This window comes from Osmerus eperlanus, chromosome 7 (assembly GCF_963692335.1).
Source record: "Osmerus eperlanus chromosome 7, fOsmEpe2.1, whole genome shotgun sequence".
Taxonomy (NCBI): domain Eukaryota; kingdom Metazoa; phylum Chordata; class Actinopteri; order Osmeriformes; family Osmeridae; genus Osmerus; species Osmerus eperlanus.
This window is the reverse complement of record NC_085024.1, coordinates 14,598,273-14,610,772: the sequence shown is the minus strand read 5'-3', so window position 1 is coordinate 14,610,772 and position 12,500 is coordinate 14,598,273. Positions and strand designations below refer to the sequence as shown.

Below are 12,500 nucleotides of genomic sequence, written 5' to 3'. Positions count from 1 at the left end.
AATAGATGGCCAACCCCCAGCCCCCAGCCCCTGCCCCCACAGACCCCACAGCCCCAGCCCCAGCCACCAGAGCCCCAGCCCCCACAGCCCCAGCCCCCACAGACCCTGCCCCCACAGACCCCACAGCCCCAGCCCCAGCCACCAGAGCCCCAGCCCCCACAGCCCCAGCCCCCACAGACCCTGCCCCCACAGACCCCACAGCCCCAGACCCAGCCACAGCCCCAGCCCCACAGCCCCAGCCCCCACAGCCCCAGCCCCCACATCCCCAGCTCTTGCCCCCACAGACCCCACAGCCCCAGCCCCAGTCCGGACCCAGACACAGACCCAGACCCAAACAGGAAAGCTATATTGTATTGAGCTGGACCACAGACATGAGTGTGTGTGTGTGTGTATTGGTGTGCGTGTGTGTGTTTTTGAGTGTGTGTTTGAGAGAGACAGCAGCACCCAGGCTGCTCGGCCTGTACCAGGGTTATAATAATAGCCTGCATGTCTAACAATAGAGAGGTAATGGATACCCTGCCTGTTGTTGTGCTGCGCGCTTTCCTGTCCCAGCTGTGGGACGCTATACTGGCTCGTTTAACTAGTTACCACTCCCACACACACACACATACACACACAACATGAAACAAGAGCTACTTGATCCTGCTTCAGCACTTAAAACACATGCCCATCACTGGACAAAAATACTGCTGCTGTCGTGTCAGATTACAAAAACACACCACATACACACATACACATACACACACACAGAAACACAACAACAAAAAAGAAGTAATTACCAAAGTCAATTCCAAATGCTCAGACACAGACCCCTGGGTGTGTCCAACACCAAGGAGCAAGACTGAGATGGGGCAGAGATGGAGCCTGCCACCATCTGTTCCTCAGACAGTCACGCTCAAAAGACAGAAAGTCACGCTCAAATCCAGGGTATTCATCGACCTCAGAGCCTCACACACACACGCAAACATGCACACACACACACAGACAGGGACAACAGTCTATGTACCCAGGCAGATGATTACAAACACACAAACACATGAGCAGGTCATCCTGAGCCATCTTCTCTCTCTCCCTCTCAGCGTGGAACAGAAACAGATACATTCCAGGTTTCACAGGGGACTGCTATATGCTGAAGCACCCTCTTTCCCCCCCACTCCCCCCAGAGCCCAGCCCTTCTGGCATCACCATGGTTACGGTGGCAGTATCTCAGTGGGGCGAGTCATATTAAGGGATTAGAGCTGGATCTGCCATCTGACAACACACACACTCTCTCTTTATCTCACACACACACACACTCTCATTATCTTTCTATCCCTCTCAATCACTCTCAGTCATGTGACGGAGATCATAGCATGCCTGGCATTTGCTGCTGTCTTAATGACACACACAAGCACAGCACACACACAAACTGCCCAAAGATGTCTAGCAGTCTTTGTGGACCCCCCCCCCCCCCCCCCCCCCCATTATATCAAGCCTCTGCTGGACGGGGGTCCCTGAGCAGAGCATAGTGTGAGTACAGTATTCATAGTGTCCCAGCTTATGTAAGAGCATATATTCATTAGTGTCATCACAACGATGCCTCCGTAGGTCGGCCCTGTCTGAAGTCAATCAGCCTCTACTGTAATCTGCTCTGCCTGCCACCCTGCCACCCTGCCACCCTGACTGGAGTTCATGTCAGTCCCCATCAGATATATGGTCAGGCCAAAAACAGAACACAATACATCAGAGTAGAACCAAATAGAATAGAAGGGAATACATTGCAACACAATGTAGTAGAATGTAAGGGGATAGAATATAATCAAATAGAGTATCATCTAATCAATTCAAATAGAATGAAATACAACTTCATTGAAACATCAGAATCTGATCACAGAGTATATTGACTCATGTCTGACCCACGCACACTCTAAACCTAACACTCAATCTCACACACACACACACACTTACCCTAACCTTGCAAGGGGCCATAACAAGCCATGGGAAGCTGGAGGCGTTAAGAGTTCCATAATGTACTGAGACTCCACCTACTGTACCAGTCAGTAAGCCGGGATGTTTATCTGTGGTGAAGAGACGGCATGAGTGACAAGACCCTCAAAACAACGGCTAATGTCGGCTCAAAAGGAAGTGATTAGGACTTGCATAAGCACATGTAAGGTTAGTCAACACAGCCACCGCAACGGCCATTATAAAAGACTCTCTTTGGACAGGCCTCAGTGCTGCCATGGCTATTATATACCAGGGATAGTATACACAAGGAGGGTGTGTGTGTGTGTGTGTGTGTGTGTGTGTGTGTGTGTGTGTGTGTGTGTGTGTGATAGGAAGCAGGAACAGGCAGACAGACACTGGCTTTTTTTTGCGTCACCAGCCAGCACCTGCTCTAACCAGCTGAGTCCTGAAGAGCAGCGTACACACAGACGGAGAGAGAGAGAGAGAGAGAGAGAGAGAGAGAGAGAGAGAGAGAGAGAGAGAGAGAGAGAGAGAGAGAGAGAGAGAGAGAGAGAGAGAGAGAGAGAGAAAGGAGGCAGGGGGAGTGGGAGAGAGAGAGAAACTGAGGGATGGAGACACAGAGAGAGATAGGGAGAGGTAGAGAGAAAGAGGGAGAGAAGGAGGAGGGGAGAGAGAGAGGGATAAGGAGAGAGAGAGGGAGGGTATAGAAGGAGAGGGAAAGAGAGCGAGTGGGAAAGAGAAGGAGAGAGAGGGGAAGAGAGAGGGAGAGTGTTCACAAAAGAGACCACTTTTGTAGTTCAGACCTTCAACTGCCCCTTTCGGCATCCTCTACACCCCTCCCCCAATCCGTGCCTTCATACACTTTTGAAATAACCCCTACCGCAAACCTGTAATACCATTTTATTATATAGCAATTTGTATGTACCTACAATGTTTTTACTAAGCTATAGGAATTGCAATATAGTTACATGGTAGTTCACGTACCCTTAAAATAAAGTTTTTTTGTAAACTAAAACTACAACCTTTGTTGTTCTTCTGCTATTGCAGTCTATTCAGTTCAACCCTGCCCAGCAGATCTCAGGAGTGAGGTACTGACGCCAGGTGTGAAGCCTATTAGGTCTAAGACCAGGGTGGGGTGGGGGAGTTGGAAAGGGTGTGCGTGTGTGTGTGTGGGGGGGGGGGGGGGGGTCGTCAATAGGCAGAGGGGCCCAGCTTAGACCTCATCAACATGAATCAAATGCTGATTCATCCCAAAGACACGGGCGGATTGACGTACCAGTTCATTTACTTTTTCCTGTTCCTTTATTTGCCAGTCTCTCTGCAGTCTCTATAGAGACCAGCCTCCATTAGCCTGCCGGGATGTTTGCTCAGGGGAGAGACACCAACAGCCTCACAGAGAGAGACCCACAGTATAGCACACTCCATAGAGACCTACAGTTTAGCAAACTCCAGAGAGACCACAGGAGAGACACCTTGAGCTAACCTGCTTACATCCCAGCATGCCTACCTTTACTTTCTTTCCTGTCGGCCTGTCTCCCTGCCTGCTTGACTGTCTGTCTCTCACCCTGCCAGCCTGTCTCCCTGCCTGCTAGCCTTTCTGTCTTTCACCCTGCCTGCCTGCCTACCTACCTATCTGTCTGACTGCCTGTCTCCCTGCCTACATGCCACTGGAGAAAACAAAGCATTTGCAGTGTAATTATAGTCCAAATATAGTCCAACTGACGGCATGAGGATTCTTACCATCAGCTTGATACAAATCGGTACCATCACCTAGTGTCCGTCACCAGCTGTTGGCAGCACACACAAATACACACACATACACACGGACACACACACACAATGGTGTCCTCGCTGTACAGAAAAGACCTCTCCCTGAACTTTCAATGCCTTGAGGTAAACCAGCTGGACCCAAAGGGAACAAGCAAAAGGACACTGGGAAATGTAGTTTTTTTCTGTCCCTGGTCATCCACAGGGCTAGAGCCTACAGTCTCATCCCCTAAGCCCTCTCTGGTCACACACACAGGGGCACTGGGCCCTCCCTCTCCACCAATACCATCACTACCCAGAGGGGAGGTTCAACTGAATTTCAAAAAGTAAAAGATGTTTAATTCAAGCTTATTAAGAGAGAGAGAGATTTAGAGACAGAACATGGAGGGAAAGATATTGGGGAGTGAAAAAGAAAAAGAATGACAGAGTGAGGAAAACGAGAGGGTAATAGGAGGAGAACAAGAGAGAGGTGAGCGATGTCAAAGAGGGTGACAGAGGGAAGAAGAGAGAGAGAGAGAACGAGACCGAATGAGAAAGAGGTGATAGAGATAAGCAGAGGTACTTTATGATAACAGCAGATGACAGCGCTCGTTGCCATGTTTGCTGCAACCAGCTCGCGGCCCCATTGAGCTGACCTACTGTACAGCACAGTAGACCTGTGAGCATGCCAACCTTGGCCAGGCCAAAAGCATTGTTACTTTAATTAGCATGATGTATTTATCTGGCGTGCTTTCTGCTCTATGGAGTCAACACTGCATCTTCTATCTCTATATACCACTCTCTCTCACTCTCTCCTTCTCTCCATCTCACTCTCTCTTTCTCTCTCTGTTTCTCTCTCTCTCTCTTCCTTCCCTGGGGGTGAGTGGAGGGGGATGGTACTGTAGTCTCTGGAAAGCGCACAACAGAATCTGCTCTTCGCATGGTAAAGCTAGTGAGGGAGGGATGGCGCGAGGAAGCGAGGGAGGGAGAGAGGGAGCGTGTGTCTACATTGTCCAGTGGGAAGCTGTGAAGCGATGCACACGCCTGCTCTGCCTCGCTACACAACCATAGGTCTCTGGTGGTGGCGGTGGGACTGGGGGGGGGGAGGGTGGATCTCCTCTCTGGAAGCTGACATGCTGTACTTCCTGGAGCTGCTCTGCTCGGCTCTCTTCTCTGGTCTCCCGCTCTGCTGTGTTCTCTGTCGCCGGTGTCTTCTCCTGTCAAAGCCAGGGACAGAGGTCGGCCAGGTCAGGGTCAGGATCAGAGGTTAGCCAGGTCAGGGGCAGAGGTTCACATCCTGGTCAGATCCAGGGCGAGACACAGCAGGAGACAGGAGCTGCTGAGGAGGTTGTGTTTCTAAGCGGACATACTTGGCTTCACCTTTCCTCCCCTTTCTTTTTTCCCAATGCTCACTTCCCCCCTTATTTCTCTTCTCCTTTCCCCTCCTTCTCTCTCCTATCATCTCCCCTCCTTTCCTCCCCTTTCTCTTCCTCTCCTCCTACCCTAGAACAACAGCTATCTAAGTTGGGATCCCTCATTGAGACAGTCACTGTAATTAGGGCTGTCAGACAAAGGCCAGGCTGGTTCCACAGGGCACCATAACAAGTCAGTCAGCCCACCAGAGGAGCCTCGGAGGTGGGGCAGGAAGCCAGAGAGATGGGGGGGTCTCATCTCTTCAGCACCACCACGGAGCCACAGCCGCGCCCGCTCTCCGGGGGTAGGGGATGTGGAGGCCCATGCCCAATCAGGGTCACCCCATCCTGGTGAGCAGGTCCCCAGGTCTGGCTGTGGGTGAAGGGCTTCCAGGTCTATTAGTACTGAACTGCTGGGGTGGTTCAGTGATGCATGTGGAGATAAGCTGGCTGACTGAAGTGGATCAGTCTGTTTGAAGTGAGCACCCACCTGGCCAGACCTAATTGGAGGCCTATGTGCCGTAAACATTCTATATTGCATCACTTCTTACTGGTGCTATGCTATTATTAGAATCAACGTGTGCAAGTGGATGACAGAACATCTCTTTGGTGAGACAAAGCTGGTGTTTGAGTCAAATACTGTAAATGCGCATTGACGCACACGCACAAATGCACGCACAAGCCTGGGCAAGATCCTGTGGGTGATGGAAGGGACAGACTCCTCTCTCCTCCTCTCTCCTTTCCAGCTCAGCTCAAATCACGATCACCGAGACACAAAGGTGTGCTGGGGACTGTCAGTGGTTGGCAGCACAGTGCAACACCCACAGACTCACTGACTGAAAAGCAAAGGGAATCGAGTCATTTGTTGAAGCGGAGATGACCCCAAACGATCGGTTTCATCAGTGGACCTTTCAACATCTTATATTTTGGTCTCTGCACGTAGGTCACACGTAGGTCCTGTTTAAACACAGCTCCTTCCTCTCTGCATCTTTCAGAAAACGACTGATCTGATATGACAGGATGGATGTCAGTGCGTTCATACCAAGTCAAAAAGCAAAACAACGTTTTCACCCATCCAATCATGTTAGATCAACGATTAGCTCAAGGTGAGGAAGGAGGTAAGTGTTTTCGAGTATTCAAATGGGCTGGAGATCTATGTAGCCTGCAAGGAACCACCGCATCCCTACCGCACATGCTCAGTCCGGCCTGACTGTGACATCACTTCCTGCCTGCGAGTGACTAAAGCTGACAATCCTTTTACCTCAGAGAAACTGTCTTTCTCACACACACAGTCATTGACACACACACACACACACACACACTACAGAAAGTGTAAGATACAGAAAATCACTGGGCTGTGGAAAAAAACTGCCAGGATGATTCACACACACACACGCACGGACGAGCCAAGGTGCCTGCCCTGTCCGTTTCTGGGCATCTGTGAGTCATATTCACCTCAGTGTTGCTTCACCCTCATCCCAGATAATACTGTTAATATTTACCTGCTGATGGAAAACAACTGCTATATAGAGCCAGGCAGAAACTGATTGTCTGGACCTCGAGCGTCACACTTCCTCAATGATTTAGCCAGAGCACACACACACGCACGCACACACAGAATAGCCTCTCATTGTGGACCGTCTGAACAGCCTTAGCTACCGCAAGTCTCAGTCAACAGTGACATAAAGAACACTGACAATAAAGACAATAACAGGAAATAGCAGCTTTTAGTGTGCTGGCCTGTTAGTGTGCTGGCCTGTTAGTGTGCTGGCCTGTTAGTGTGCCGGCCTTTTAGTGTGCCGGCCTTTTAGTGTGCTGGCCTGTTAGTGTGCCGGCCTTTTAGTGTGCTGGCCTGTTAGTGTGCCGGCCTTTTAGTGTGCTGGCCTGTTAGTGTGCCGGCCTTTTAGTGTGCTGGCCTGTTAGTGTGCCGGCCTTTTAGTGTGCTGGCCTGTTAGTGTGCCGGCCTTTTAGTGTGCTGGCCTGTTAGTGTGCCGGCCTTTTAGTGTGCTGGCCTGTTAGTGTGCTGGCCTGTTAGTGTGCTGGCCTTTTAGTGTGCTGGCCTGTTAGTGTGCCGGCCTTTTAGTGTGCTGGCCTGTTAGTGTGCTGGCCTGTTAGTGTGCTGGCCTGTTAGTGTCACATTCCCTCCCCAGGTAGGATGACAGGCTGGAGGAACCTACCAGGTGCTGACTGGGGGTAGGCTAGGTTTGACCAAGAGAGGGATTGACACCCTGCCTGACAGCATTGGTGGTAGGTTGGTTGGTTTATCTGCACAGATCCCTAGAGCAATTCTACAACTGACCCTATACAGATACTATACAGACATGCTGCCTGGTCATCATGTATGCCATCTTCAAACTTCATACTGTCCTTGTGACAGTGTGGAGCCACAACATGTGCTTTTTCAGGCATGTGATACAATAAACTGGTCTACAGACCCTAAGGTCTCAACTCAATGGTAAAATGTAAACTTCTGAAAACAGATGTAGGGCGGAAGAGATCTAATAATAACAACCCCGGAGCGCTACACTGGCCAGGGTGATGATGATCAACCAAACAGAGCTCTGGTGTAGCTACTGCGAACAATGTATCCATTTGGAATGTGCTGTTTGAAACGAGGAAGTATGTGCGCGAGTGCTATAGTCTTACACACTATATGTGCAACACGAGTAGCAGAGCTTACTGCACGCGCGAGCGCTCCCGCTCCACCTTAAAAAGCAGCGGACAGCGCCGTGGTGCTGAAACGCTCCAAGCGACATCTGTGCGCGAGAGGGGAACGCTTCCGTTTTCACAGAATCGGGTTGGGCAGCCTACAACACAGCAGATATGTTTAATTCATACGCACACGTTGTGCTATTAGCTGGACACATACATCAAACTATTGAAACGGTGCGTTGTTCGATGAAAGTGAAGGAAAATAGTAGGCTAGGGTTTTGCCGCGAAGATGGCGCCCGTTGCTAACCCACCCCTGTGTTACGGAGGGGTAGGATGATTCAAATGCATATCCTCCTGTCGAAAGACATTTAAGGATGCTCTGCTGGGAATGTACAATGGCAGCTCACAGGAGAGAGCGACCCCTACACCACGGTGTCCTCATAGAAGCCAAAACATTCACCGAATGGACAGGCCAGTCTATTTCTGGCTGCATGTTACCCTTGCCTACCCAACAGTCTATTGATGAAGCCACTGGAAAGGCCTATACATCTGTATGCTTCACAATTATAAATGTAGCGGCCAGGTTGCTTGCGCCCTGCAATCAGCAACATCAGCTCGCGACAACCAGTTACAACAGGGTCTCGCCAGCCCAGCTGAGAGCACCGTCCACAGCAGCACACTGTCACGTCAAGATGGAGCGATTCACAATGACTCACTTGAGCATAGACTGTTCCTTCTCGTCTTCCTTTTTCTGTCGGTCCATGACGCCGAGGATGATCTTCCTCTCCTCCTCGGTGAGGTGGCTGAGGTCGGGCAGCTCCGGTAGCACGCCAGCCGCCGGAGGAGCGGCAGGCCCGCCCCGGGGCCCGAGTGGAGCAGACATCTTTAGACACAATTGCTAAAAAGAACAACAGCCAGCGAAATAATGTGGGGTTTAATTTTAGAAGATGAGCAAAGTTGAAACTGAAATACAGTTTGTGCACTGTACCCGTCCCCCCAAATCTGGTTATGAGTCTGAACTGAACTACTGTAGAAAAGCCAACACCAAAGCCAAAAGACATGTCAGTCGAATCTAAACACATGTATGCTTGCCTGGTTAGTGCCTTAAAATAAAAGACACAAAATGAACGGCTTTACTTAGAATTTGCCTGTGGTTAGCTATCCAACACAAGAAATGCTTGTCCTGGTGATGAAGACCAGCGGTTTAAGAGTCCTGTATGCTGGATTTCCACATGAATACAGACTGATCTTTGAGTTCATCGTTGAAGACATCGAGACATCATCTGCAGAAATGTCTAATTCACACATAGAACGTCAAAGGCAAGCCAGTTTCAGAAATATGGACATAATGAACGGGAACATACAGAGGACCTTATACAAAATATTACACGGTCCTTTTGCGCCAAGTCGGCTTCCTCCACACATAAAGCCCCCCGACTATCCACGGATGGGCAGAAGATAAAATACAGAAGAAAAAAAGCTCTTGCCTTTTATTTCGCAATCATGTTATATCCTGTCTAACCCATCGCTGTCATCCTACAGAAAAGGGTTGTTCGCATATTAGAATAAAGAAGTGTGGTCCGCTCGTGTTTATGTTCTTTGCGGATCAGTCCTCCACACTCTCTTTCTCGCTTTCCGCCAGGTTGTTAATTCTTGGAGATTTCTTAAATGCACAAAAATGGATGCAATGAAAAAATCCCAATAAGATGAGTGGGCGGAGCGACAGAAACGCGTAGAACAAAGATGGGGCGCTCCATGGCAATGGAACTGGAGAGGGCGGCCTGCCGACGGAGCTTGCTGACAGGAGGCGGAGAGCTCTGGCAAAACGCGGACTGGAGACCTCCGTACGCTGGAATATAGATGATAAGTGACCGCGATACTACGAAAGCTTCATACATAATTCAGCAGATGAGTGAAGATGAGCGCACGATGACTGCGAAATGGTTAAGATCGTAGTCACCATAGGGGGAGTCTTGGCGAATCCCTGAATCACTCTGAATCTGTATCAATCAAGAATACAATTAAACAAGCCTTTATTTAAATTATGACTATTAAACTGAAAACCAGAGAAAAAGCTATTTTCATTTGTATTGTTTCCAGTTTGTGTACATCTTCGTCACACACCTGCACCTTCCTTCTCACAAACAATATATTCAATACAACCCCCTATGCCAACCTCACCCTCTCTGTCGACCATAACCCCTCCTAAAGGATAACCCACTCATGCACTCAACAGCTCCATTCTCCTTGATCAGGGTTCAGAGGTTATAGGATCACAACACATTCAAACACATTGATCCAGAAAATTAGCCATTTGTAACAAAACTTTTTTTTTTAAAGACATTTCTTAAAAGTTCCATCAATGTTCCCCCCCCCCCCCCATCAAAAACCCAAATAAACAAGACTGATGTATAGGTCCAGATGATTTTTATTACATTTTATAGTTAAAACGGTTTCCTTATCTGTTTTCATTTCCCTTTCCAGATAAAAAAAGAAGCTATTAACATCTGTTATTAATGTGTTTGAGGAGGAGCAACACAGTTCCATACAGTTCCGGGCAGGCAGTGTGTGTGGTACTATGAGATCAGACCAGTCAGACAGACATTTTCAAATCCGCTAGTTCTGTGCTCCGCTCTTCAAGTTCTCCATCTCGTTTTGCTCAGCCAACATGACTCCCAACTGCTCTTCGGAAAAACGCAGAACAGGAAGTCCTTCCTCCAGGTCAAAGGTCAAATGTACAGGGGAGGAGCCGGAGGACTTTTCTACTTGACCACCGCCACCACGTGCTTCTCCTTCTCTGACACAACAGGCATGGAGCCTGGCCGGCTGTGCTTCCTCACATTCCTCTCCCTGCAAACACACACACGAGAAAATGAATAACCAGACGGACAGATCACCAGGTGAGAATGCTTAGAAGGAGAAGCAGCAGCAGGGGCAACCAAGAGACATAGGAGAGAGAAAGATGGAGGAGGTGGGGGCTGAACGAGAGGGAGTGTGTGTCTGTGTGTGTGTGTATGGGGTGAAGAAAGGGATTCTCGCACACGGTTTGAGTCATGGACTAGCAAATATCCCGTCAACTGAAAAAACGCCTCTTGCATGGAGACAGTCGACGACACTGCACAGTAAAATGACAAGTAGGAAAACCTAGTCATGTACAATGGATACAGGGAACACTGGTATTTCCAGGAGACTTGGCCCATGCAGGCCATGTGTGGGTCTGTCAAAGAGGTGATTAGCGTAGTGTAGAGGAGCGCGGCTGGGGTCAGGCCTGACCTGGCGGTCAGCCACAGTCTCATAACCACAACATGGACACAAGCAGGGCCTTCTGGCCGGCCTGGAGAATGGCCAGGACACAGCCCTCTACTGTACAGAGGGGGGGGGGGGGGGGGGCAGGACACAGCCCTCTACTGTACAGAGGGGGGGGGGGGCAGGACACAGCCCTCTACTGTACAGGGGGGGGGGGGGGCAGGACACAGCCCTCTACTGTACAGAGGGGGGGGGGCAGGACACAGCCCTCTACTGTACAGAGGGGGGGGGGGCAGGACACAGCCCTCTACTGTACAGAGGGGGGGGGGGGCAGGACACAGCCCTCTACTGTACAGAGGGGGGGGGCAGGACACAGCCCTCTACTGTACAGAGGGGGGGGGGGCAGGACACAGCCCTCTACTGTACAGAGGGGGGGGGCAGGACACAGCCCTCTACTGTACAGAGGGGGGGGGGGGGCAGGACACAGCCCTCTACTGTACAGAGGGGGGGGGGCAGGACACAGCCCTCTACTGTACAGAGGGGGGGGGGGGGGCAGGACACAGCCCTCTACTGTACAGAGGGGGGGGGGGGGCAGGACACAGCCCTCTACTGTACAGAGGGGGGGGGGGGCAGGACACAGCCATCTACTGTACAGAGTGGGGGGGGGGCAGGACACAGCCCTCTACTGTACAGAGGGGGGGGGGGGGGCAGGACACAGCCCTCTACTGTACAGAGGGGGGGGGGGGGGGCAGGACACAGCCATCTACTGTACAGAGGGGGGGGGGCAGGACACAGCCCTCTACTGTACAGAGTGGGGGGGGGGGGCAGGACACAGCCATCTACTGTACAGAGTGGGGGGGGGGGGGGCAGGACACAGCCCTCTACTGTACATAGAGGAGGATGGAGAAGGGATGGCGGGGGGGGGGGCACGCCAGCATGACAAAGAGGTAGCTGAACAGTCCATATTAGAAAAGAAGAATGAAGGTAAAGTGCAGGCGGAGGGGGGGAGAGGAGGTGGAGGAGGGAGGACGAGCACGCGGGGGGGGGGGGGGGGGGGCGGCGGGCAACGTACTTCCTGCGGCGAGCGTCCTTCATGACGCGCAGCTCCTTGCTCTGGGAGAAGATGGCCTTGGGCAGGTGGCGGTGACGCGAGATGCGTCGGATCTGAGGGTGGTGCTGGAACTTCTCCTTCAGCTTCTCATTGTAATTCACCGCTGCTTTCTCCCTGGGGGTCATCTGGGGGGAGGGAGGGGGGACATTGTTGCATAAAAAAAAAAAACATGACTATAACAATGAAGGAGAATTTGTGTGTGTGTGACTGAAAGAGAAAGGAGGGGAAAGAGGAGAAAGTAGGAGAGAGGGTGGGGGGGCGAGAGAGAGAGGGCGAGCTTCTCGAAAGCATTGGCCAGTAGGAGAGAGGGTGGGGGGGCGAGAGAGAGAGGGCGAGCTTCTCGAAAGCATTGGCCATGGTCCCTTGTAACAGTCAAGGGTAACAGC

General features: G+C 51.0%; 2 protein-coding genes across 2 annotated transcripts in view; both read right to left on the bottom strand.

Moving 5' to 3' along the window:
- Window positions 1–9,589, bottom strand: part of LOC134023839 (regulating synaptic membrane exocytosis protein 2-like) — a 24,055-nt gene extending 14,466 nt beyond the window's left edge. The window contains exons 1-2 of the mRNA XM_062466197.1: window positions 9,245–9,589; window positions 8,474–8,655 (exon numbers count right to left, since the gene is read on the bottom strand). Of these exons, the coding sequence (XP_062322181.1) occupies window positions 8,474–8,640 (167 nt within the window). The 5' untranslated portion in view covers window positions 8,641–8,655; window positions 9,245–9,589. The remainder of the gene's footprint in view (window positions 1–8,473; window positions 8,656–9,244) is intronic.
- Window positions 9,590–10,167: 578 nt separating this feature from the next.
- Window positions 10,168–12,500, bottom strand: part of dcaf13 (ddb1 and cul4 associated factor 13) — a 6,557-nt gene continuing 4,224 nt past the window's right edge. Inside the window, exons 10-11 of the mRNA XM_062465131.1 lie at window positions 12,076–12,239; window positions 10,168–10,607 (exon numbers count right to left, since the gene is read on the bottom strand). Of these exons, the coding sequence (XP_062321115.1) occupies window positions 10,520–10,607; window positions 12,076–12,239 (252 nt within the window). The 3' untranslated portion in view covers window positions 10,168–10,519. The remainder of the gene's footprint in view (window positions 10,608–12,075; window positions 12,240–12,500) is intronic.